Source organism: Hoplias malabaricus, chromosome 9 (assembly GCF_029633855.1).
Source record: "Hoplias malabaricus isolate fHopMal1 chromosome 9, fHopMal1.hap1, whole genome shotgun sequence".
Taxonomy (NCBI): Eukaryota; Metazoa; Chordata; class Actinopteri; order Characiformes; family Erythrinidae; genus Hoplias; species Hoplias malabaricus.
Genome location: NC_089808.1, coordinates 37,614,910 through 37,642,892, shown reverse-complemented (window position 1 = coordinate 37,642,892; position 27,983 = coordinate 37,614,910). Strand labels below are relative to the sequence as shown.

General features: G+C 38.1%; 1 protein-coding gene across 2 annotated transcripts; it reads left to right on the top strand.

The window, feature by feature from the left end:
- Positions 1–887: 887 nt before the first annotated feature.
- Positions 888–23,001, top strand: LOC136707333 (macrophage mannose receptor 1-like). Of its 2 annotated transcripts, none has more exons than XM_066681331.1 (30): positions 888–1,832; positions 2,376–2,762; positions 2,970–3,149; positions 4,095–4,250; positions 4,867–4,980; positions 5,146–5,283; positions 5,376–5,555; positions 6,021–6,178; positions 7,416–7,532; positions 7,711–7,826; positions 8,420–8,568; positions 8,674–8,873; positions 9,391–9,509; positions 10,038–10,113; positions 10,210–10,354; positions 11,286–11,321; positions 12,255–12,421; positions 13,059–13,120; positions 13,209–13,309; positions 15,585–15,727; positions 15,866–15,968; positions 16,358–16,494; positions 16,621–16,726; positions 16,826–17,055; positions 17,142–17,307; positions 17,999–18,157; positions 19,254–19,370; positions 19,537–19,743; positions 20,065–20,097; positions 22,657–23,001. In XM_066681331.1, exons 1-30 carry the CDS (start codon positions 1,772–1,774, stop codon positions 22,881–22,883), a joined length of 4,290 nt encoding a protein of 1,429 aa, XP_066537428.1. In that variant the 5' UTR covers positions 888–1,771; the 3' UTR covers positions 22,884–23,001. The 2 variants fall into 2 exon arrangements, with proteins under 2 accessions (XP_066537428.1, XP_066537426.1); XM_066681329.1 differs by having other exon boundaries at positions 889–1,832; positions 22,654–22,998.
- The last annotated feature ends 4,982 nt before the right edge of the window (positions 23,002–27,983 follow it).

Sequence of the window (27,983 nt, the reverse complement as noted above, 5' to 3'; positions counted from 1 at the left end):
TTTTTTGTAAAATTGAGCCTCAATACTGTCCCTACAGCTAAGACTGTCCTTAACATTTTAAAAAGAATCCTATGAGTGTCAAGTGCATTTGGGCATGCTGATGAGAGAAATGTTATTTCTCTAAATATCCTCCAGTAGTGTATAAACTTGTCCAAGAATGGAGCACTAGGAAGAGAGAGGGTGCTGAAAGATTACTGGTTTTGCACTTTAAAGCATGACTATAATTATTTTAATTTTGTAAAGAGAAAATCCAGCAAGCTGCATATGGTGCCAGAAGGGGAAGCCGTACTCTGCCAACATGTTTGAATAGTAAGATTTTCATTAGTTACAGACATTTAAGTTTTAATAAAAAAAATGGAAAACATATTTAAAAATGTAAAATATTTAACTAAATATTAATATTTATCAATTTTTAATTGTGTCTGGTGTTTCTTTTATTTTGTCCTCCCAGTGTAAGATGCTTGTCACTGATCATACCTTTTCTGGACTTCTGGACCACTTCTCTTCTGGACAGAAACAGGTCTTAGGAACTGAGCCAATGTTATTGGCTGTGCAGCCTGTTACATGGGCTTTGTATTTTAACCCACAGTACTATAAACCATGATTTTACTTTTTAACAACACTTTATACATTTCAAAATGCTTGTTTTTTTATGCAATTTGTTTTCTATTTACAAACTAAAATAAATGTGGTCAGTGACAACATTCTGTCATAAATAAAGCTTCAATGGAATTAACACGTCCCAGGTGAAGTTTTGTCTTGCAATTTACAAAATGTTCAACTATTTTTTGCAAGTGGCATTTGTATTTTAACAGTTTCTATTTCAACAATGCACTTTAACCATTTTAATTTATTAAACTGTGAAAATATTCAGGCCTCATCAGCTTAAAGATATATAGAGATTTTTGTAATCATTTTTTTCAGAAAAAAATTAGCTTTTGTGAAATTATTTTTTAAGATACCAAACACTGGATTTAATTTAAACATCAATCATCCAAACAGTTTTTTTATAACACTCTGAGTAAATCAGAATCAGATTATCAGGATGAGGCTTAATGGGCTGAGTATGTCTGCACAGACAGGGGATTTGTCATTGGTTACACAGAGGATCAATGTGCAACAACAATAGACATTAAAATTCCAGAAGAAATTTGACATTTTAAGACATCCCAAGCCGAGTTTTAGCATGCACACATATCTGAATACATGAACCCATTCGTACACAAATACAGATTTCTCAGTCAATGCAATGTATCCTACCTCCACAAGGAGGTGCTCAATATAATTGTTTAAAGGAAGACTACATAGTACTTTTACTTTAAAATCACAGCTTTTTCATTGTGATTCTCCATTGATCTCTAATAGGAAGAACTGAGCCTCTGTCATTGCTAGTCTGAGGTCAGCACTGCAGAGACTGCACTATGTAACTTTTGGAGGGGGGAAGAATGTGAAATGGACTGCACTGAATTTAGGGTTATTTCCCTATACACACACACACATACACACACAAACACACACACACACAGAAAAAGAGAGAGAGGCAGAGGAGGAGGGAACTTTTTCTTCTACAGACACAGAACATGTCCCAGGAAAAACTCTGTCGCACACTGAACTGTGTTTTTTTTTTTATAAGGGTTTTTTTTGGACCGATATGGAAAGTGTGTGACAGAATTTAAGATTTAATGTTTTGAGGACACTATGCTTTTATCAGTTCACAGGAGGAGACACAGGACAAATGTAAAACTTGAGTCAGCTCTGGTCTGAATTAAGGATGAAGCTCTCTGTTGTTACTCTGCTTTTATTTCACATTTCCACCGGCTCTGCTCAGTCAGGTAATGGCTCTTTCTGCTTCTAATGATCGGATTATACCTAATAAAAGAGAGAAGGCACATGGGTCTGTGTTGTTGCTGTTGTTGATAAGTTGCCAGTTGAGACCCTTCATTTAAAAAAAAAAAAAATACAACACTTTACTGAATATCTGGACACAATATTCATTATCATTTATTAATTGTCTTCTGTTTTTGTGAATCTTTGCACAAGTATTTTTGCATATTTATTTTTGAATATTTTCCTGTAGCTAGCTTTTGTATAGCATTTGTTGTCTGAACATATTTATGGATGGATTAAGCACTGCATTTATTATAGTCTACACTTTTCTTTAATATGTACATTTAATTCCATAGAAATGTAGTGTACCAGGGCAGGAGAGTGGATTTAACTTCCCTTTCCTATATATTTTACCACCTTATTATCTAAATTCTAGCTGTACTGTTAATATTTTTGTCTACTGGCTGATACACTTCCATTTGGATCAATAAAATAACTATAAATAATAAGTCCACAAACTTGTAATCCACGCTAATGCCATTTCACAGATGGGGCATTTCTGATCTACAACGCCCATAAGAACCAATGTCTGCAAGACAGTCTGCAAGAGCTGACTCTGTGCAACCCTCAGAACCCCAAACAGCAGTTCCGCTGGACTTCAGAGAACCGCATCTTTAACGTTGCCCAGAAGAAATGCCTCGGCACAGGGGTCAAGAGTGAGGGCAATAAACTGCAGTGGTTCATCTGTGATTCCAGCAGTGATTTTCAGAAGTGGGAGTGCCACAACAACACTCTGTTTGGCCTGAAGAATGAGTTTCTTTACTTGTCCCTTCAGGGAGACACTTCTGTACTGACACTGTCCACAGACCCAGGGGACAAGGGCAAGTGGACAGTTCATGGAACGACAGATAGTGTTTGCTCTCTGCCCTATGAAGGTAATAGTATTTATGTCTGTGGAGCCTTGATATAAGCAAAAAGGTTACAGTATTTGTAGCATTCATGGAAAACTTTGTGTTGAGACAATACACAATTGAAGCCAAGTACATGAGGAAATGACATTAAATAACTAACTGAACAATAATAGAATTGAATAGAGTGAGGTATATTCTTCAATATAAACTCATACTTTTTTAATTTCACAGAGCTATACACACTTAAAGGAAATGCTTTTGGACGTCCATGTCATTTTCCTTTCCACTTCAACAATAAATGGTACATAAACTGCACGACGGAAGGCCGGTCCTCCAAACAGCCGTGGTGTGCAGTAGAGAGTCAGTATGACCCCAATCAGCTCTGGGGTTACTGCCCCACCCAGGAAGTTGGTAAATATTCTCTATTATTATCATTCATTACTTCATCTACTTTAACCATGATCAGGGTCACAGTGGCTTCAAAGCCAACCAGGAATCAAAGGCCACAAGGCAGGAACACACGGGATGGCCAGTCCATCGCAGGGCATTACACACTCACCCAGTCACTCACACACTCACACCTGTGGGCAGTTTTACACACTCACCCAGTCACTCACACACTCACACCTGTGGGCAGTTTCACACACTCACCCAGTCACTCACACACTCACACCTGTGGACAGTGTCACACACTCACCCAGTCACTCACACACTCACACCTGTGGATAGTTTCACACACTCACCCAGACACTCACACACTCACACCTGTGGGCAGTTTCACACACTCACCCAGACACTCACACACTCACACCTGTGGGCAGTTTCACACACTCACCCAGACACTCACACACTCACACCTGTGAGCAGTTTCACACACTCACCCAGCCACTCACACACTCACACCTGTGGGCAGTTTCACACACTCACCCAGCCACTCACATGCTCACACCTGTGGACAGTTTCACACACTCACCCAGCCACTCACACACTCACACCTGTGGGCAGTTTCACACACTCACCCAGCCACTCACATGCTCACACCTGTGGACAGTTTCACACACTCACCCAGCCACTCACACACTCACATCTGTGGACAGTTTCACACACTCACCCAGTCACTCACACCTTAGTATGATAATAATTAATTAATAATAATAATATTATTAGTGTTCTGTATTAATCCACCTTGTTCCCAGTGATTCTGTGTAGGCACCATACCCACCACAGCCCTTAACTGGATAAGCAGTTACAGACTATGAATGAATGTATGAATACAATAATAAGAATCCATTTGCTCCAGCTGTACACCTGCTCTGGACATCTGCTGCTGTTCAATCACTGGTGTTTTTCCTGCAGGTGACGGGTTTTGGAGGAAGAACCCTCTGACAAATGTGTATTACCAGCTGAATGAAGGGTCTGCACTGAGCTGGTATCAGGCCAGGAAGAGCTGTCAGCAGCAGGCTGGAGATCTGCTGAGCATCACTGAGCCCCATGAACAGACTTTCATATCAGGTACAGGCTGAGATAAACTCCATCAGGCAGAAAAAACCTCTTCTCTTAAGATGTAATAAGGTAAGAGTAAGATCAACAGCGTAAGTGTCAGCTTTAGGCCCCACTGACATCAGAAAACCCCATAACAATATTTGAGTTGTTCTGATGCCGGTATAGGTGGAAAGGGATTGTGTAAAGATATCTCAATGAGTAAAAACATGAGAAGGCAGTTAGCACTCTCCTCCAAGCATATAGAGCCAGTCAAAAACACTGAGCAGCTCTAAAGAAGGAGTGATGACACTTCATATGTCTCAGAAGAAGGACATGTTTGTCTTCACACTCCCAGGTTTGAGTGGGGAAATAAACAAAAAAAAGACAGTGACAAAAGGAGGAGAGGATATTTCAGGGTATATTAAAACAGAAGTATTTTTAGCCAAAACCAACTAGTGATCTGAGTTCATGTGGCGCATCATTTCCTGAATAAGAGCATAATTCAGTGACCTCCCCCCAGACAGTATTTCCTTAATTGAATTAAGGAGGGTTCCCACAGTGCAGAAGTTTAAAAGACAGCAGTGAGTTCCTGCTATGTGAAAAAATGGAAAATAAGTAACAGATAAAACAAAATTAATTTACTTAGGATTGACCAGGAGCACAGGTCCGGTGTTGTGGATAGGACTGAACAGTTTGGATGACTCTAGTGGATGGCATTGGGTCAATGGACAACCTTTACGTTATCTGCAATGGCTTAGTGGTGAGTCTTTATTTTATTTTTATTTTTTTGTTTTTGGTCTAAATTCTATATATATTTATATTTCAGTGCATTATGTTTAATAGAATATTTTATCTGTTTAATCTGATAAACTTATAATCTATTTCATTTATATCTCATGATCGTGTGCATGTTTTCTGGGAAAAGGTCAACCATCTTCTCTACCAGGCCATAGCTGTGGGGTCTTAAGTCAACATCATATTTCTGAATGGTCCACTGCTCTTTGTTCTGAGACACATGGATATATCTGTCAAAGAGGTGTTTCCACTCCCACTGTTCCACCAGGTAATCAGTGTCTACATGAGTAAAGACTTATTGATTTATTAAATAATGCTGGTCTTTGACATCCTGTATGTTTTATGTCTGCTTCTGTCCAGCTGTTCACACAGGTTCTTGCACCACTCCCTGGATTCCTTACTTAGGCCACTGCTACCACCTCTTCCGAACAAAGAAAACGTGGCTGGAGGCAAAAGACACCTGTCGACGTGAAGGTGGAGATCTGCTGAGCGTTCTCAGTGTAGAAGAGCAGAGTTTTGTCATCTCACAACTCGGATACTGTGAGTTTGTGTGTGTTCTATCAGCTATAACTCCGTAGGATAAAATGGACTATGGGTGACATACATTCAGCATAAGTTCAGGTTGTTGAAATTAGGGATGCATTGATCCAACTTTTTTAGTTCCGATACTGATACCGATACATAAACCTTGCATATCGGTGAATACCACACACTGATCCAATACCATTGCTGTATTTGTAAACCATATACCTCACCATATCGGATAATATTGGATATCACTTAATATCGGTTCAGAGCATCCCTAGTTGAAATTGGTGAGAATCAGAAGTGAAAACTATTGTGAACAAGGGGTTTGGATCAAACTGAACTCTAGCTATAGAATTCTTAAACTAACTACACTTTCAGTGGGACCCTCACACTCTGTGTCATACTAAAACTGACCAACCAAGATCTGATCTGAACTCTCTGATATGTCTTCCTTATTATTTCTTCCAATGTACACAGTAAAGACAGATGAAGTGTGGATTGGTTTAAATGACCTCAAGACTGCGATGCTCTTTGACTGGAGTGACCACTCCAGCGTCCCATTTGTCCTGTGGGATGTGAATGAGCCGAGCCACGATGCCACCCTTAAAGAAGACTGTGTTTCAATGAGAGGAGAGGTATCATAGTCTTTTCTAAAACTATAACATCTGTTATACATGTATATTGTGAAATGCTTATTCCTGTTTAAAAGCACCACTACAGTCATAATTTAAACCATATATAAAAAGTTTGATGAATATGAACTATATTGTTTTTAAACACCCCCTTGCCTCATGGTGTCCAATCCTCACTCTCTGTTTATATACAGAATAAATAAAGTAGATAAAGCACAGTCAATGGATAAATCTGACATTAACAATTAAAAAATACACCAGCAAAATGTAGCATTTATTTTTAGCTTCAGTTATATTTTCCATGCCACTGTAAATGGGGAGTTTTCGAAGCAGGTTTATTATTATTATTATTATTATTATTATTATTATTATTATCATTATTGTTATTGGGCTAGTTAGACTTTTGTCAGCTAGTTTAAACAAATTACTCACTCACTCATTCATAGTCTTTAACCGCTCATCCAGTTCAGAGTCGAGGTGGGTCTGGAGCCTACTTGGAATCACTGGGCGCAAGGCAGGAACACACCCTGGAGGGGGTGTCAGTCCTTCACAGGGCAACACACATTCGCACATTCCCTCATGCGCTCACAACTACGGACACTTTTGAGTTGCCAGTCCACCTACTAACGTGTGTTTTTGGAGGAAACAAGGGCACCTGGAGGAAACCCATGTGGACACGGAGAGAACACACCAAACCCTTCACAGACAGTCACACAGAACAGGTCCTTGGAGCTGTGTGATTGTGACACTACCTGCTGCGCTACCGTTCCACCCCTAGAGCAAATAAACCCAAATTATTTTTCCCTTCATTCTTTCACTCTGAGAAAATACATTTTTGGAGCTGAATTTAACTTCTTATTCCACCTTAAATGTAAAATATTGGAGCCATACTTGTCTTGTTTCATCCCAGCCTAGTAATTGAGGTTTCTGTTCTACCTTAAAAGGTCCAAATTTCTGAATCATATAAAATGAATTAAAAAAAACTGTATTCAAGCTAAAACTGCATTCTATTCAAAATAAAACATGAACATTTAGGCTAACTCACACAATCTCAACTGCCACACACTCTTTTTATTTGAATTTTCTGTTCCAGCTTAAATGGTCCCACCACTTTTAATCTGGTCCCTGTACAGCTTAAAAAACTAATTTTTTAAAACATACTGTGTTGTTCTGAACAATATAATGAATGATGTTAGATAATGGCTGAGGCATCCAGCAAACTCATCTGGTTTCTGTCTAGGAAGGAAAGTGGGCTGACCAAAACTGTCAGAACAAATATGGACACATCTGTAAGAAAAAGACTCATTTAAGGCCATCCACCAATGACACTGTTGTTACGAGCCCAGGCTGCAAACCTGTGAGTATTAATTTAAAATATTTCTGTTGGTTACAACAGCATTTACTTTGAGGGAAGTTTGTTTCCTGTTTATTTGATGGAGTTTTGTGTAACTGATTCTTTGTTGATTGTTACAGTTTTTAAATGCCACATTTTGAATACTTCCTCTGACCGTTCTCATATTATTTGGGTATTTAAGGGGTGGACCAAGTTTGGTTCCTACTGCTATCTGGCCGGAACAGAGGCTAAAACTTTCAAAGAGGCTAAGAAGATGTGTGAAGAAAGAGGGTCTTATTTAGCAGACATTACTAGAAGGTCAGTATTGTGATGTCCCTTAATCAGTGATGTGTTTGTGTGTGAGGACATTTTCCACCATTTTGTGTCTTGTAGCTTCATGTTGTTTATGTTTTGCTGTGACTTTGTAAATGGCTCTGTGTAGTTTAAACCCATTTTTACTCTGTTCTTTAAGGTTTATTTGAGTGGTCTTTTAATATTGTTTCATCCTTTACTCAGTTTTCCTCCTCAAATTTTGTTATGGCCAGTTCTTTCATTGGTTAAGCCTTCCCCAATTACAGTGTTGCCAAACTTCATGGGTGAGGGCCACACGTATGACATATAAAGTCAACCACAACACCTTTCAGAAGTGGTTGTAATGCAACAATGGAGCTCAACACACATGGAGATGAACCTTTACTGCCCAGTTAAGTTCTACTTCATGCATAGTATTGCTGTGAGTGATAAAGAGGATAAAGAATGCCAACCTGCCCACCCAGTTGTCCTCTCTTGAACTCCTGGCCTTGGATGACTGAGGCATCACCAGGAATCAAATGAGATCTCGAGATCTACCAATGATTACAATCATGAAGTGGTTCAGTCTTTATCCCAATTTCTATTTCTGTGCCTTTTAGAGTTGAAAATGCCTTCCTGGTCAGTCTTATTGGGACACGTCCAGAGAAGCATTTCTGGATCGGACTGTCTAACCAAAAGAACGGCCAAATTTTTAAGTGGACAAACACAGAGAAGGTGCCATTTACTAATTTCAATGCTGGAATGCCAGGTAAAGGCTGACGATTTATGGTTTAGTTCATGAAAGTTATTTTTATAACAAAGTTACAGCTGAAAAATGGATGTGTGTTCTGTCACTGCTCTCTTACAAACACAGGAGGGAAGCAGGGCTGTGTTGCCATGACCACAGGAGTACTTGCAGGATTATGGGATGTTCTAAGCTGCACTAATTCAGAGAAATACATCTGCAAACAGAGAGCCGATGGAGTGACCACAACTTTGCCCCCTCCAGTCACTTCTTTCCCACGTTGTAGTGAAGGCTGGTCAATAATAAACAAGAGAGAAATGTGTTTCAAGGTATTTCTGTTGAGTTGTGAATTTTACCAAGCTATGAATTCTCTATTACCCAAAGATATGCAAACCTTTTATTTAAAATGTTTATTGGGTGAGAAACATATGAAGAGCTCTAGACATCAAAGTAATAACGCAAAATGTGCAGCAACAGATGAGCTACTGACTCTGACTTTACATCTACGAGATGGACAATCGAGAGTGGACACAGTGTTTAAAAACTCCAATAGCACTGCTGTTTCTGATCCACTCATACCAGCACACTCTAACACACCACCACCATGTCACCACAACATTGAGTGTAGATACAACTAGGTGTTCCTAATCCAGTGATCCTTCAATGAATTTAGAGCTTAAAATATCCTGTTTTTATACCGATATAATTTAAATATAAGTTGAAATCTAAGTATATTTGCAATATGATTTCTGCTTTTTGTGTTTCCACTACTGTCTCAACTTTTCTAAAGAACTTAGATTTAATCTGCCACTAATTCTGTTTTTTTTTTTTTTTTCTTTGTTGAAGTATTTTAATCCTGAATACAAAAGTCAGAAGACATGGTTTGAGGCTCTGGACTTCTGCCAAGAAGTTGGGGGCGATCTCCTGGGCATCGAAGGCTCTTCTATTACCGATCACTTTAAATTGTAAGAACACATTTAAAGTATTAATTAATTATATTTCAGTCAATTTGAGAACTTACATTGTACGACCAACATGACTAAAATCCAAATAAAATTGGATTATATAACACAGCATTTGCACAAAAGGGGCGGCACGGTGGCGCAGCAGGTAGTGTTGCAGTCACACAGCTCCAGGGGCCTGGAGGTTGTGGGTTCGATTCCCGCTCCAGGTGACTGTCTGTGAGGAGTTGGTGTGTTCTCCCCGTGTACGCGTGGGTTTCCTCCCACAGTCCAAAAACACACGTTGGTAGGTGGATTGGCAACTCGAAATTGTCCGTAGGTGTGAGTGTTTGAGTGAATGTGTGTGTGTGTGTGTTGCCCTGTGAAGGACTGGCGCCCCCTCCAGGGTGTATTCCCGCCTTGCGCCCAATGATTCCAGGTAGGCTCTGGACCCACCGCGACCCTGAACTGGATAAGGGTTACAATGAATGAATGAATTAATTAATTAATTTGCACAAAAGTGTTAAAAGAGTGTTTTCACATTGTTTTCAGTTCTGTAGTTGTAGCATGGGTTGGTTTAAGTGACCAGGATCCCTCTGATGGTTACACCCGGAGTAATGGTTCCCCTGTGAGTGTTTGAGATTGTTCTTCATAAAGAAAAGAGAGAATCTGCAGACTTTAAATATTCAGCTTGGCTTACTTTTTCTTTCTGTCCTCTTATGAGGGCTGGACAAATGGAGAACGAAACAATTCAAACAATAAAGCAAAATGTGAGGTACTTCAGCATCATTGGTTGGAAGATGATGGAAAGCTGTCGGACAGCCTGCAGTGTGAAGACAGGCTGCCCTGGATTTGTGAGATTCAAAAAGGTAACTAAAAAAAACCTATCACAATATGCTAGTCTACACCATTGTGAAAATGCTAGCCATTCAAATTGTAAACAGACTGTTTACAGTTTTTTTTTCCCCGCTACTGTATGGTGCACCTGTTGAAATGCATCCAACGTGTTAACAGTAAATTCTTGGTTTAGTGGCAGATAGTGTTCTCCTTCAAGCGTATTAAATAGTGGTGCTGTCATGTGATTTATGTTTACAAGCATGATGAGGGGTCCTAGTCAACTGGTGGGTGTGGCAATTTTTTGGAAAGCCTAAGCTGCATAATGTTTATTATACAGTTGTCTCTGGCATTTCAACAATATGAGGGAAGGGTTCAAAATACCATACTTTCTATAAAATCCTTAGATGTCCTTCAGAAGCATTGGGGTGTATTTTTTCACATTTGGTTTTATTATATGATATTGTGGTATAGGGCAGAACTAATGAATTTTGAAATGATACTTTATTGTAACTATAAATGTTTTTTTTTAATTGTCTTAGTTGGTAAGGCAATTCATTTTTACGCATTTAGCAACATTTGGACGTTTTCATAACACCTGTATATTTGTAACATCAGTATGTTCATATTTTTTGTTCATTTTATTAAAATTGGATTCTAGATTTATCTAAGGCCATTAGATGTGCAAGGTTTTGTTGATTTAAAGTAACACAATTGTTTATTGAAGATAACAGCTTATCTGAATATAAAATAGCTTAGACAAAAACATAAAAATTAAAAAATGAATCCATGACTTGACTTTCTCAAAACACAAAATTGCAATTAAGTAATGTAAAGGAAACTATCAAAATACAGTCATGATATATGTTGTATATGTGCAATACCATTATAATATGACATATAAACCATATGGGAATATTTTGTTTATTGACAAATAGCCTAATCTCTGTTTTGGCCCTTTTTTAGGTGTGAAACCAAAAGAAGTAGCTATTACAAGTAAAAGTAAGTTTCTAATCAGTAAATCATACACATATTGTAAAAGTTTTCATAAGTTTTTCAGTTTCCGGTGAGACCCTGATATTTAGCATAGATAATGCTTAAAGGCAACATTCCTGACTATAAACTAATCTAACGTGTTTATGAAGCCCCCGTGTCTATAAATGAGAGAAAAAAATAGTCTTGGTCTGGTATACTATGCTTTCTCTCTCTTTCTCTGCTCATTGCAGAGGCATCTATGGTTTTTCGACAACAGACAGAACTCCAAAACCTTCCATAGATGGATGGAAATATTGACTTATTACATTTACATTTAGAGCATTTAGCAGGCGCTCTTGATAAGAGTGCCTGCTAAATGCTCACAAATGTGCTTAATGTTCAGACAGAACGTGTATCCTAGCTAGTACAAATAGTTTAGAGTCCAAACTCCCTCTGAGCTCAGATGCTGCCAGAGCAAGGGCCAGTGCTGATACCTAGAAAGAACAAAACGTAGTAAGTGCAATACACAATACAATCAAGTCAGTGCAAAGTGCTACAAAACTAAACAACTCAAGTTACAAATGACTTTCTGTGGTAATTCAGAAAGTAAATAAAACCTTACAGGCAAGTTCAACTTCAGCCACGTACAAAAAAAAAAAAGATTTTACTCCTCAAACATAAAATTCCACCTTAAAAGACATGAAGCTTCTGAATGTAAGCAACCAGAGAGGACTGTTTCCACACAATCATAGGTTTTCTACTTAAGCAGTTCCATTTTATTTAGGAATATTTGTAATTTCCATGAATATTATTGAAATTGTATACTTTTACACTTATACAATTATAATTTCCAAGTGTCCATGTTTAGAGTAGTGAGTGTTTGACAAATGCGAGTGTTTTTGCCTGTATTTGTCTGTACTTTTTCTGGTCACAAAGAAATGTTTTTCTCTGGATTCACAGCATATAATATCACAGATGATGGCTGGGTCATATTTAAGGACAATCAGTATTATTTCAACACTCTTGATTTCCTCCCGATGAAAGAAGCACAGAGCTTCTGTAAGCACAGACATGGTGATCTTGTGGTAATCAACGATGTTGAAGAGAAACTGTTTCTCTGGTATCAGGTAATGAAGTAAGCTTCTGAGAGTTTGAAGCGGACTTTCAGGGGGATTTTTGGTATTTGCTTTACCAATTTTTTTTATTTTTATAAAAATAATAATAATACATTATAGAACAATAATATCATCAAACCATCATTCTTCATATGTTATTCCGAGACTTGTAGATGTTTTGTCAGACTTCTGTGGTTTGAGTATGTCCAAAAATGTACAACACATCACAGACAGCTTTTTGTACAGGAATTTGCCTGTGGCACCAATCATGTTCAACCAACTCAGCTCAACAGCCTTATTTACAAAACTATTAAATATATAAATTCAGTAAATATTGTATTAAAGTAGGATACAACCTTACAAAAAATATTCATCTAGGACAGTTAAAAAGTTAATCACTGTTAATTTACCACTAACATGCTTCAAGAACTCTGTAGAAATAAGCTTAAATTAGCAAAATTGTACTGCTATTTTTCCTTGTTCTTAAAAGCAAGTTGTGAGATCTATGGTCGAAACTGAAGGTCTAACTATATATGTATGTCAGTAGCTGGAAATGCCAGACACTTCACAGACCATATTGTACATTGTAGTTTTGTTGTTGTTGTTGTTATAAACAATGTGTTTTAAAATGGCTGAATTTATATTACAGATGAAAGAGAAAAAAATGGATTTTTATATTGGAATGAATATCGATCTGGACAAGTCTATTTCGTACGTTTGAATATTGCAAAAATCTTTGACCACATTCAAATATATACAAAAAATGTGAATTATGAAACTCTTTTTTTCTTTTGGTAAGTTGGATGGACGGATCTCCAGTAGTATTCGAGGCATGGGCAAAAAAACAACCAGCTTTGTTGAATAGTGAGGAGCACTGTGTGAAGATGACTTGGATTCAAGGTAAATCATCACAGTTGAAGAGTTTAAGACAAGCAACAGCACTAATTAAATGATCATCTACATTATATGTCCAAAGCTTTGAATTTAATTTAATTGTATCATCAAAAGCAATACCGATGTGTCACACAGTGATATTTTAAAAAGTGAAATGAATATTATAGGATTTGCATAAAGCTTGCAATAATTATTTAAACAAAATTAGGCAGGTGCATAAATGTGGGCACCCTTGTCATTTTATTGATTTGAGTACCTTTAGCACTAATTATTCGAACACAAAATTTGTTTTGTAAGCTCATTGACCCTTGACCTACATACACAAGTGAATCCAATTATGAGAAAGGGTTAAGGTGGTGAATTGCAAGTTTTTCTCCTCTTTGCATCTTTTCTGAAGAGTGGCAATATGGGAGCCTCAAAAAAAAAAAAAAAAAAACTCTCAAATGACCTGAAAACAAAGATTGTTCCACATCATGGTTTAGGGAAAGGATACAATATGCTATTTGTGCCAGGCCAAGAAAAACCTCAGATAAGCAGAGGTGAAGGATGGTAAGAACAGTCTTAGTTAACCCACAGACCAGCTCCAAAGACATACAACATCATTTTGCTGCAGATGGTGTCACTGTGCATCGTTCAACTATTCAGCGCACTTTGCACAAGACGACGCTGTATGGGAGAGTAATGCAGAAGAAGCCTTTTCTGTGCACACACCACAAACAGAGTCGCTTGAGGTATGCTAAAGCACATTTGGACAAGCCAGCTTCATTTTGGAATAAGGTGCTGTGGACTGATGAAACTAAAATTGAGTTATTTGGACATAAGGGGCGGTATGCATGGCGGAAAAAGAACACAGCATTCCAAGACAAGCACTTGCTACCCACAGTAAAATTTGGTGGCGGTTCCATCATGCTGTTGGGCTGTGTGGCCAGTGCAGGTACTGAGAATCTTCTTAAAGTTGAAGGTCACATGGATTCCAGTCAATATCAGCAGATTCTTGAGAACAATGTTCAAGAATCAATGACAAATTTGAAGTTGCGCCAGGGCTAGATACTTCAACAAGACAACGACCCTAAACACTGCTCAAAATCTACTAAGGCATTCATGCAGAGGAACAAGTAAAACATTCTGTAATGGCCATCTCACTCCCCAGACCTGAATATTATTGAAAATCTGAGGTGTGATTTAAAGTGGGCTGTACATGCTCAGAAACCATCAAACCTGACTTAACTGGAGATGTTTTGTACAGAAGAATGGTCCAAAATACTTTCAACCAGAATCTAGACTCTCATTGGAAGCTATAGGAAGCATTTAGAGGCTGCTATTTCTGCGAAAGGAGGATCTACTAAATATTGATGTCATTTTTTTTTGTTGGGGTCCCCAAATTTATGCACCTGCCTAATTTTGTTTAAATAAATATTGCACACTTTCTGTAAGTCCTATAAACTTCATTTCACTTCTCAAATATCACTGTGTTTGTCTGCTGTATGATATATTTAACTGAAATTGCTGATCCAAACAACCAATGATTTATACAGGAAATTCATGATAATTATCAGGGGTGCCCAAACTTTTTCATAGTACTGTGTTAAATATAACTCCAGAGAACACTTCTCCACATCCAATTGCTGGGGGTGTACCACTCTTGTTGACACTTTGCTTTGAGCACAGTGAGAGAAATAGCCAAAGCTAGACATGCACAGTAATTCTACCCTGTTGTTATACCTGATTTATCTGAAAAACATCAGGATCAGGCAAATTTCATCTTGAGCAATGCCAGGCAGTCAGTGTGTGTTTGTGTGGGGTTTACTCACTTCACTCACTAACACACATTCACACATTTACTTATATACTTTTGTTCACTCATTCACTGACTAATTAAATCTAACATTCACTTATTTACACTTTCTCTCATTCACACACATTCAATACACATTCAGTTTTTAGGACATATGAATAACACAGGATGTTCATTTTGTAAATGGAGAGACCAGGCCTCATGTTGTTCTGATTACATTCATGTCTTCTTTTATTTCCAGTTTTATATTAAACATACTGTGTTCAATATTTAGAGCTGTAAACGCAGAACAAGTTTTCTGGGGCTGTTCAGTGTAGGTCTGTCCTAATCTCTGCAGAGCTTTGATATAAATGGAAGCCAGTGTGCCTTGTCTTTAACACAACTCATATTCAAACACACTCTTCATTTATTATTCACCAGAGCAAGGCTTTGCAATGAAAGATTTATGGAAATTCTGTAATTTGAAAAAAATACTTCTTTGTCCAGGGCTTTGGGAAAGTGTGAACTGTGGTGATTACTACAGATTTGTCTGTAAACGAAGTGGATCTGTAGAAGTTAACTCCACTGCTGCCCCCACCGAGCCCCCCAAAGGAGGCTGTGCTCCAGACTGGGTCAAATTTCAGGAAAAGGTAAGAGAGTTTTAAAAACTCAAAACCATTACTTGCATTAAAGTAAGTCTTTTTTTTGATTCAAATAAAACATTTTAAAATACCCTTGGAATTGACTGGAGCTTACTTATAGCTTTGTGTGCACTTGTTTATTTACAGTGTTACAAGATAGGCCTGGACCTGAAAACATGGACAAAAGCTAGGTCGTACTGTAGAGGTCTTGGGGGAGATTTAGCTTCCATTACTAGTATACATCAGCAAGGTCAGTGATTTATGCAGTTCTGAAGAGTATGATGTAGAATTTGATAGCTCACTGTAGATGCTTCATTGAAGCTCATTGAACCAATATTTCATTAAAATATCCATTAAATGCAACTAGCCTTTAACCAAAAAAAACTAAACCAAATCTTATATTCCTAATGGTCTGCGCAGTTAGGCTGTAGGGTCACAAAAGACACTGAATCTGTTTTTTTATTATTATTATTACTGAGAACAAGATTTTCACATAAAAAACCTGAATTTCTCTTCAAATGGTTTCCAGTGTTTAGTAATTTGGCTGAAGTGTTCCTTGCACTGAATAGATTTGTGAATAGATTCTTTATCCAACTGTAATTGAATTGTTTTTCCTCTCCTCTCTCTTATGGTTCGTAGCCTTTTTGACCTTAATGATGAAGGATGACACCCCAGATCTATGGATAGGCTTTAATAATTTGGCAGGCCGAAGATATAGATGGACAGATGGAAGTCCTGTCCTTTACACAGGCTGGGCCAAAAGAGTCCGCATTATGGTTGTATGAGCAGTACACATGTACACAGTGAATATATTATTTAATGCAGTCAATAATCATGTAATGCAAACAAGACAATATTTAAATTTCATTTTGACCATTTTGGAATCTGTTTATATATTAAAGGACACAGCTTGTGTTGCAATGGGAAGTGTCCAAAACCCTGAGCTGGGAACATGGGTGAAGAAGGAATGCAAAAGCACCAGTGCTTATATCTGCAGTCGTGCTCTGGGTAAGTCTAAAACAATATGGGAACCTTTTAATTCATGTTTTTTTTTAAGTTTTTTTTTTTTTTTTTTTGAGGGGTATATATTTTTATCTCAATATACAGATCCCTTAATCACGCCAAGCTCCACAGAGCTGCCCAAAACTTTCATCAAGCTTGGAAATTCTTTATACCTGCTCGTCCAAACAAACCTGACCTGGAAGGCAGCGAAGCAAAATTGTGAGGCTGAGGGAGCAAAACTGGCCAGCATTCGAGACCTCCTCACTCAGTCCTACATTGAGCTGCAGGCACATAAACTTGGACAACCACTGTGGGTTGGTCTGAACAGTCAGGAGGTAGGACTGATGTGTGAAAGAGTTGAAAGAAATATGTAACCAGACCAAATTTCACAATGCTTTATGGAATTTCTCATTGTGAACAGACGGGTGGATTCTTCCAGTGGATTGATACATGGCAGCTAAATATGGAGAGATGGGGTCCTAATGAACCAAAGAGTTACCAGCCCTGTGTTTATGTGGATGTAGATGGAAAGTGGAAAACTGCTCAGTGTAATCAAACCTACTACAGCATCTGTAAGAAATCAAAAGGTGAGTTATAAGAGTTCTTAGATATGCTTTACAAATAGTGATTAGCAGAACTTGTACTTTACGCTTGTGTAATATTCATAGCAATCCATAAGATAAAATGTGACACAGGAGCAGCTGTACATAGGCCTATGGTCAGTATGCTGCATTCTCAGGAGTCTATTTGTGTTTTTTTTTTATTGAATTAGTTCCTTCCATCATCAATTGAATGAGCTGTAATGGTGTTTGAGATCCAGAATGAATCGCCTAATATCAGTACCTTTACTCAGTAACGCTCTTGGAATTAATGCAGTGAGATACTCCCAATTTGTTTTTAAGGAAAGGGGAAGTTGAGTGACAGGATATTGGATGAATTCCTATCACCAGATTTGAATATAAGCATAAACATGATGCCAAGGACATACTAAAAATGAATGAGTCCTTTCATGTTTCAATCCAAATTTAATGTCAAATAACATATGTATTCTCCTTTCTGGCGATATCTTTGTACTTGCTTTTCTCAATCAGTAAATAGATGAGTGCTTTCAATTCCAAATCATATCCTCATATCAGTTTTACCTTAGCACAGGTCTGCTCTGTAGCTTTAACCATCCTATTATTTACATATTTTAAAATTACTTAATTACTTAATACTTAAAATTAACTCTACAGTTGTGATTATTAATAAATATATTTAACCTTCTGACTTTCACAGATATACCCCCTGCTCCACCAACACAGTACCCAGGAGTATGTCCTGAGCAAACGGACCAGGTTCCTAAGATGATATGGCTGCCTTTCAGAGGAAACTGTTATTCATTTGCCTTTGGTTTAGAGTCCTGGTACACAGCTTCTCAAATATGTATGTCAAGAGGTAAGTGTCTGACCACATTTTGAACTAATCATATATTATATAAACTATTATATAGATTCAGCAAAATGTTATATCATATGTATACAGTAAAACCATGATATATCCAGGCAAATTAACTAAACATTCATATTATGAGATTGTTGTAAGGATATTATAAAATTATTCAACACACATTTTGATGTATTTGCTTGAGCAAAAATGGCAACAGCAACCCTAGTGGTTATGTGTAGGATTTAACTGCTTCACTGTATATGATTACATGAATGTTGTGGTTGCAAGGAAGAGAGTGGACTGGGCCTGATATGAGTTTGTAATTGACTGGCATAGGATATTTTAAATTTTATCCTGTGTATAATTACAATTTTAAGTACATTTCTATTCAACTGGCAGTTAACATTATTAAAAATAAATTATTTTTCTTAAACCCACAATAGAATCCAATAGAAAACAAATAAATGACCAACAAAATATATTCATTCATTCATTTATTAACCGCTTATCCAATTCAGGTTGGCGGTGGGTCTGGAACCTACCCGGAATCACTAGGCACAAGGCGGGAACACACCCTGGAGGAGGCGCCAGTCTTTCACAGGGCGACACACACACACACATATTCACTCATACACTCACTATGGACACTTGAGTCAAAAATCCACCTAAAAGTGTGTGTTTTTGGACCATGGGAGGAACCCGGAGAACCCGGAGGAAACCCACATGGACACGGGGAGAACACACCAAACTCCTCACAGACAGTCACCCAGAGTGGGACTTAAACCCACAACTTCAGGACCCTGGAGTTGTGTGACAGTCAGTGACAGATCTCCACTAAAACTCAAGAGGAGACATATGAGATGACTAGGACAGCCTTAGGTTGCAATGTTTGGTCATTTTTTACGATTGCACGGTTTATCATAAGATTTAACTGTATGTTCTCTGTCAGAATCAAATCTTGCATCTCGAGTTTTGTTATATATCAGATTTCATGATAATGGATCCATAAAAATGGTCCAGAATTGCTTGGGGCAGAAAATAACTAGTTAAATTAAATGTAACGACTTATAGTAATGCTGATGTGTTGCTTTTTTCATTCCACCAGGTGCTCAGATTGTCAGCATTGTAGATACAATGGAGGCCAAGTTTCTACAGAACTACATCCAAATTTTTGGGAATGACTTCAGTTTATTCTGGATTGGTCTTTTCAAAAAGAAACAAGGTATAATACAAGAACAAAAAAAAACTTATTTAATTATACTACAGTGTAAATTAATACCCTGCACCATGATTCACATTATGAAACATTATGCATCCAATTGTAATAACACATAGGTACAGGTGGAAAAAGAATGGGAGAATGTATATTGTGTGTTTGTCATATTCAGGAGACTGGCTGTGGCTGGACGACAGTGTGGTGGATGTCCTAAACTGGGATGAGGCTGCAGAGTCTAAAGAAGAGGATGATGAGCTTCTATATAGCTATGAAGGTCCAGATCCAAGTTTTTGCGGAGTTATATCAGTCAGTACGACACTGTGGGAGAAGCGCCTCTGTAGATACAACCATTTTCCCTTCATCTGCAAAGCAACCAAAGGTATTTTTCAGTTCATGTTAGAACCTGTAATCTGTACAAAGACATTTACATTTTTGTCATTTATAAACCGGTTGTAACTGCCTATTATATCATGTGAATGCGGGCGGCGGGGGGGGCAAGTATGAACTATGGAGTATGTTTTTTTTTTTTTTTTTCAGAGATTTAAAAGCAATTTGATTGAATTTGTCTTGTGTGTGTTGCACTGTATAGAAGTTCAACACAAATGATTATTTTATATATTTAACTTACCTGTTCCACGCTGAGCCGGTGAACTTCAGTTTTAAACTAATCTATCTTTTATTTTATCTCTTGTCATTGCAGTAATAATACCCACCACAGAACCCACACCTACAGGTAATGAACAGTATCTTCTTATGGGTTTTTTTTTTGTAGGAGAAAGTGAATAAACAGAGCCTGTAGACCTGTAAATTCATAAACAATAATATCACTTCAGTGTCATTCCACTGAAAAAAGTTGCTAAGTACCAGCTCATTTTACCCTGGAGCTAATGTTATTTTCATATTTAAGTGTAACCCTTAGCTCCTACAGAAACAGAAGCACAGCAAGTCAACATTATATTTCATAGCTGCTGCTTGTAATAATGGGGGGGGGGGTGTCGGAGTGGTCAAGGAGTAAGTGATTGAGGTATATGCAGGAGATTTTATTAACAAGAAACAAGAGATAATTAGACAAAGGGAAGCTAAACAAAAGGGTAAAACACAGAAGCTAAGGAACTAAACACAAAGGACTAGGCTAAACTAGAAACAGAGCTAAACACTAAACAAGGCTCAATGCTAAACAAAGCTATTCGCTAAACAAGGAATCTAAACAAAACAAGCTAAACAAGGCTAAACACAAAGCAAGATGAAACAGAGCATTAAACATAGAACAAGGCTAAACACAGAACAGTGCTAAGGAACATCTACATCAAGCAAACATGCGTACAATGACCCACAAAACAGGAAACACTGACAAGGACTATATAAAGGCAGCACAAACAAACACCTGGACACTAAGACACTAGAAATACATGGGAAGGGTATCACATGACCAGGAAACAAGCAGGAAGCAGACAAGAAAACGGGAAACAGTCACATGACAAGGAGAGCACAAACAAGGAACAAAAACAGAACACAAAACTATGCACATTACATTACTCCCCTCTTAAAGAATGCCTCACTGAGGCATGCAAAAGACAACACACTAGACTAAACTGAGGACTGGCTTTGAGACAAGACTGGACTAGGCAGGGGAACAGGGACCAGAATATTAACAGGAACAGACAAACACGGTAACAGGGACAGAGACAAGGGTCGTAACAGGTACTGGGACAGGAACAGAAACAGAGACCAAAACAGGGACAGAGGTACAAAGACAAGCATAGGCCAAGCATAGGACTGGCCTTCACTGGATCTGGAGCAGCCTGGATCGCCACCCTCGCTGGATCCGGAGCGACCTGGATCGCCACCCTTGGTGGAACAGGAGCGGCTGGGTTGGCCGCCATTTCAGGGACAGGAGCGGCCGGATTCGCCGCCAGCACTGGTACAGTGGGCCCTGCAACTACATCCATGGAGGCAGGGGTCCCTGCAGACTCTAGAGCAACCGGGGGGCTCTGAATCAGCCAGGGGCTCTGGATCCTCTGGAGCAGCCAAGGGCTCTGGTTCAGCCTGGAGCTCTGGATCCACTGGAGCAGCCCCTGTGAGTTTTGAACACTCAGAAACGTTGGACTCTGAGGTCCGGTCAACTAACCCCCACCCCCAAACAAATACATGAAAATTGTTATTTTAAAAATTAACGTCCCGATCCTCACACGATTTTAACACAGGTATGGAAAGCCGGTCTGCAGCTGCAAGTTCTATCACCGTTGCCTGCAGATATACGAGCATATCAGCAAATCGGTGTTATGTCCATGGGGCCTGAACTTAAAGCCTGTGAGGACTCAAGAACCTGGGGACTCAAAACAGGAGGGGGACTGGAAGCTGGAACAAGACTGGACACAGAAGCAGGACTCTTGGACTTCTTTTTGGTACTGTACAACAGTCCACTAAAGAGTCCCTGCACTGATCCCCTATGGTAGTCATTTCAATAAGTCCTACAGACAATTCTAAATGTCCCACTACCTCCTTGATTAGATGAGTCATACTGTAATAATGGGGGGGGGGGGTGTCGGAGTGGTCAAGGAGTAAGTGATGGAGGTATATGCAGGAGATTTTATTAACAAGAAACAAGAGATAATTAGACAAAGGGAAGCTAAACAAAAGGGTAAAACACAGAAGCTAAGGAACTAAACAAAAAGGCTAAATACAGAGGCTAAGGAGCTAAACACAAAGGACTAGGCTAAACTAGAAACAGAGCTAAACACTAAACACAAAACAAGGCTCAATGCTAAACAGCTAAACACTAAACAAGGAATCTAAACATAAAACACACAAGGTAAACAAGAAGGCTAAACCCAGAGCAAGACAAAACACAGAGCATTAAACATAGAACAAGGCTAAACACAGAACACTTCTAAGGAACATCAAGCAAACATACATACAATGACCCACAAAACAGGAAAAACTGACAAGGACTATATAAAGACAGCACAAACAAGAAACACCTGGACACTAATTAAGACATGTAACACTAGAAACACATGGGAAGGGTATCATATGACCAGGAAACAAGCAGGAAGCAGGAAGCAGACACAAGACAAAGGGAAACAGTCACATGACGAGGGGAGCACAAACAAGGAACAAAAACAGAACAGAACACATTACACTGCTAAATGTGTTTTTTTTGTTAATCAGGATGAAATAGTTTTCTTATTCCCAGGTTGTTTTATTCTGTTTCACATTAAATGGTGTAGCAGTGACGTTCCTGTGCCTTGATTGATTTGAATCAATCCTGTATTCTGGTTCTACTTAGCAGGTGCAGATAAGACACACAGGTGGTTCAGTGGTGTGTCTCTGCTGGTGGTGATCGCATTACTGTGTGTTGTGACTGGACTGATTTACAGTTGGTATAAAAACTCCAAAAAACATCTTCCTACATCTGAGAATCCAATGCAGGTGACTACAACAGCTCTTCCAGATGATAAAGACACCAAAGTTTTAGTCAATCAAATAGAGATTAATGAAGAAGCACCTGATTTGTAATATGTGAAAATCTGTATAATGTATGTGTGTGTGTGTATATATATATATATATATATATATATATATATATATATATATATATATATATATAATTAGATCCAAATACTTTTAAGATCTGAGTAACTTCCATGGTCTGTTTATTGTCAATAATAGTTTTCCTCATATTTGATCAGGTTTGATACTCTTTGGAAAGTGGCTTTTATTCTTTAGAATGTATCTCTCTGTTTTGCCAAATAAACTGTTTTCATTTTGTTAAATGAGTATTGTGCACATAACTTACTGTTAAGAAATAACTATATTTGAATACACCAGATGTCATTTACACCAATTAGCCAAAACATTAAAACAACCACCTTGTTTCTACAGTAATTTTAAATTTTGCACTGACCATATATCACTTTGTAGTTTGTAGTACAAATAATGACTGTAGTCCTTATGTTGCTCTGCATACATTTTTAGCCCCTTTTCGCTATGTTGATTATTCAGTGGTCAGGACCCTAACAGGGCCTCCACAAGGCAGATATTATTTGGGTTGTGGAGAATTCCCAGCATTGCAGTGACACTGGTGTGGTGGTAGTGCGCTGGTGTGTATTGCCCTGCTACATGTGGATCAGACCCAGAATTGCTGCTGGGTTTTTTAAACACCTCAGTATCACTGCGGTAGTGGGAATAGTCCACAAATAAAAATAAATTCAGCCAATATCTCTGATTTTATCTACAAGGTGGAACAATGAGGTATCTATATGTATCCATGTCTTTATGGACCTTGTTTGTGCACTGGTGCACAGCCATTTTGGAACAGGAAGGGGCCATCCCCAAACTGTTCCCACCAAGAGTGGACAGAAAGTGGGTACTTTGTTTTAAAACTCCATCAGTAATACAATACTGCTGTTTTTCACCTCACAGTGCACATTAAAAAACCACCATGTCACATTCACTACAGTGCGTGAAATGGTCCAACACCCAAATAATTCTAACAAGTTTGGCCTCTGGACCATTGAAGAACAGAGTAAAAGGGGGCTAAAAATGTATGCAGAGTGACAAATTGACTACAGTCTTTGACTGTAGGAAGACAAAGTGCACCTATATGGTCAGTGGAACTGATAAAGTAGACAATAAATGCTAAATGCTTTATATTGTATCAAAATTATATGAGCAATGAACCAACAGAGATGATGTAGAATTCTTGGAAAAAAGAAATAAATGTTAATAAAATAAACAACTTTTTTCCCCTTTTAAAAATAATTTTAAGTCGCAGAATGTTCCAACAATATGTAATAGTGGATCTAAAATAACCATCTTAAACATAGGCATATTTATCATTACTGAAAGCAACACTGATGAAAGAAACCATCAGCTCTGATTTTCTTTCTAACCAAATGCTTCATAACATGTCCATTAATGTCATTCTTGCAATTTGAGTATGACAATGCACAACTATAGTACTCAGAACACTATAGTGCTCAGTACTCTGAGTGGCCAATACTCCTAAGAGTTGTACATAAATTATGTTTAGTGGACCCTGACAATGTTTAGTGGACACAGGTAGTTCATCAACATTGAGAACAATGAACAAACACTGTGAAGGAGGCCTTGGTGAGTACAACCAGCATGTTTTGTAATGTTATACAGATGTTTACAGATTTAAATCTGGTGTAGGAGTTCTTCGCTCCAGTTCTGAGAAACTTGTACCCAACCCATTTCCAAGCCTCAGCAGTCTTAGTCCAACTCATTTGGTAATTAGCAAGCCCTTATCGAGCTGGCTCTTTTGTGTTGGTTTTGTACTGGTAAAAATAACTGACTGCTCCTATAACTCTTGAGATTCAAAGAGAACAGATGCACAAGATCCTCTCTCTACCTCTCTCACTGAGCAAGGCTCACACTTCCTCACTTTTATCTCGACCAGACTGTTATTGTTTAACCAAGAGCTTTCTTACAAGTCCTCTTTAAACTCCAGTAGCAATAGGTTCCACAGCTGCTGGAGCCACGCTGGGTTTGATATGCAGACACTGCTACTACCCACAGTCCAGTCATGCTTATGATTCGATTAGCAATGTCCACTCACCTTTACCCTGAGGTTGCCACTCTCCATTGTTCTGGGACTATGGCCAGTTTCCTCTGGAGTGAAGAGAATTCACAAACCAGTCTTTTGAGTTTTTAAGATACCAGCTGCAGTATTCAAAACATGTTGAGTAAAATTACCACTTAAACTAGGCATGACTTTAAATGAGTATAATGATTTAAAAAGAGATCAACAGTCCACAAATGCAATAATTTTGCTATTCATCAAAGTACAGCACTTAATAAAATAGGAACATTCACCTACTGGCACCAGACCTAGAGTATGACCTCCCTTCTGATAGCAGGAAGACAGTGGACCACAGTTGGTCCACTAAGGGCAAAGTTGGAGGTCCAAACATCTGGTTCTGGTTGTAAAACATAAATATAAACAAAATGTCATATCATTACTATCTCTTGTTATTCTTTGTAAATCAGATTAGTAACTCATTTTTTTCCAGCCCAATGTGAATATTTTCATTGTAACTGTTTTATATCAGCCCTACTCATTATTTTATCTCCTATATTTGTTAGTAATATCTATATTAGTTTCTTTGCCTAAATAAAATCTCTTTGAATTTAAAAACTTCTTTGAGATTAAAAATTAGTTAGGTCCTGTAATCTGAGCAATCAAATGGTGGGCCAGCAATGACCTACTGTCAGTGGGGTGCCTGATTTTGTTGAATAGTTGTGGGTTTCTTATTGAAGGACAGCATTGAAATGGCTTTTCAGATTAAAATGCCAAAATAACTGTCTCACTTGCAGTCATTTTTTTGGCACAGGCAGTAATGTTTTTTTTTTTTTTTTAAGAATAACAAGTGCATAGCACCTTCTTTAATTGTAGAAAAGGTCAGACAGCCACGTGAATATCATTAGGGACACATATGGACAGCACCCCCTGAAGTAGTCAGACACAAACGCTCAGTAGGCATGGTTATAATTTTATTAAGTCAGAATGAATCATTGGAGGAAATTACTTATTACTTAAATAATTATTTAAAATGTTCACTTTTCATTTTTATTTTCCCCCACAGAAAATGCTCATTTCCAGGGAAGGAGAGTGTATGATGTGTTTCTCCTGGTCAGTGGGACAGCTGGTTTTGAGCCCTGCTGGGTATTTTTATTCCATCTTTGCCAGAAGTTACATAATACAAGTTTCCTGTCTCTTGACTTCACAGAGGTTGTGCAACATTCACATTGGGCAATGTGTGTTTGGATCTGATTATAATTAAAAGCTGGGGGGATTGAGAGGATACAGAGACAAAGTATTGCATTTTACAAAGAAAGTGCACCAGCTGTTTGTCTTTGTTTAGATTTAGTTTTCTATTTAGTGAAAATAATACAGCCATATGTGCCACAGAATAGAGTTTACAGTAGGGCTTAACTAAAAACTCCCACACACACCTCACTTACGTGGAGGAATGCATTCTTTTACAGTCCTCTGCAGGAGTATAAATTACAAAGCTAGTGTAATAGTTCATTCTTTTTGGAAGTAATAATGGAGGGTTCCTAGGAAACCTTTGGGTTGAACATTAGCTTTCTCAGGCCCATGGAGAAGAAATGTATTAAGCTAAAATTATATTAAGCTCCTATTCAACTGGGGGGTTTGTAACTCCTTCACTCCTTCAGAAATTATGCCATTAATGTTTTAACTAAATTACATTGCTAAAAGATTTCAGATATAGATTCTGATAGATACGTTATATTTCCTCAGCTGCCTCTGTACACATATGAACTGGAGTGACATTCCATTTTTAATCCGTATGATCTGATATTATGTTGGCCCACCCTTTTCAGCTATAACAGCTTCAACTCTTCTAAGAAGGCTTTCCACAATGTTTAAGAGTTTGTTTATGTGAGTTTTTAAACAAACCTTTGTGAGGTCAGACACTTATGTTGGACAAGAGCCTGACTCACAGTCTCTGCTCTAATTCATCTTGTAATTCAATGTGTTCTATCGGGTTGAGGTCAGGATTCTGTGCAGGCCAGTCAAGTTCTTTCACATCACACTTATTTATTCATGTCTTAATGGACCTTGTCATATTGGAACAAAAAGGGGCCATCCCCAAAATGTTCCCACAAAGTTTGGAGCATGAAAAAGTTCAAAATCCCTTGGTATGCTGAAGCATTGAGTATTCCTTTTACTGGAACGAATTGGCCAAGCTCAACTTCTGAGCTTCCACTTTATTATAATACCACTGACAGTTGACTGTAGGATATTTAGTAGTGAGGAAATTTCATAACTGGATTTACTGTACAGGTGGCTTTCTCTCAGAGTACCACACTGGAATTCACTGGGCTCCTGGAAGTGACCCATTCTTTCACAAATCTTTGCATAAACAGTCTGCCTAGGTGCTTGGATTTATTCACTTGTGGCCATGGAAATGATTGGAACACCTGAATTCAATGATTTGGATGGGTGAGTGCATACTTTTGCCATATAGTGTAAGTGTATGGAACTCCAAAACACCCCATTTATATATACAGTCATGCTAGAACAGGAAAGGGCCTTCTTAAAACTTTTGCCAACAAGATGGAACCTCATAAGTATCTTATATCTATGTATGCTGTAGTTTTAATATTATACCTCACAGGAACCAAGGACCTAGGTCAAACCCTGAAAAACAACCCCAGACCCTGTTGGTCTGTTCATTCTGGTAAGTACCATTCTCCTGCTAACTCAGATTTTGTCCAGCAGACTGACAGATAATTAATCCTGACTAATCACTGCAGAGAACATGTTTCCAGTGTTCCAGAGTTCAATGCTTGTGCAGATGTTGCTTCCACAGGCTGTTTGGAACTATGTAGTGAGACATATTGGGTTTTGTTTGTACTTTCCACAGTATCAAACCAAACTATTTCCCCACATTTCTTTTTGTGGTCCTTTATGATAAATGATGAAAACTGAAACAAGGCAAGGCAAGACAGTTTGTGTTTTAGATAAATCTCATTTTGCTATGGCTGTGTGTGTGTGTGTGTGTGTGTGTGTGTGTGTGTGTGTGTTTCTCAAGAACTTGTCTCATGCTCTTTATTTTTACTGTG

Coding starts and splice junctions, on each gene's coding strand:
- LOC136707333 (XM_066681329.1), top strand. CDS start 1,772: ATGAAGCTCTCTGTTGTTACTCTGCTTTTATTTCACATTTCCACCGGC. Junction 4,251..4,866: donor TGAACAGACTTTCATATCAG/GTACAGGCTGAG, acceptor TAATTTACTTAG/GATTGACCAGGAGCACAGGT. Junction 18,158..19,253: donor TCAAATATGTATGTCAAGAG/GTAAGTGTCTGA, acceptor TCATTCCACCAG/GTGCTCAGATTGTCAGCATT.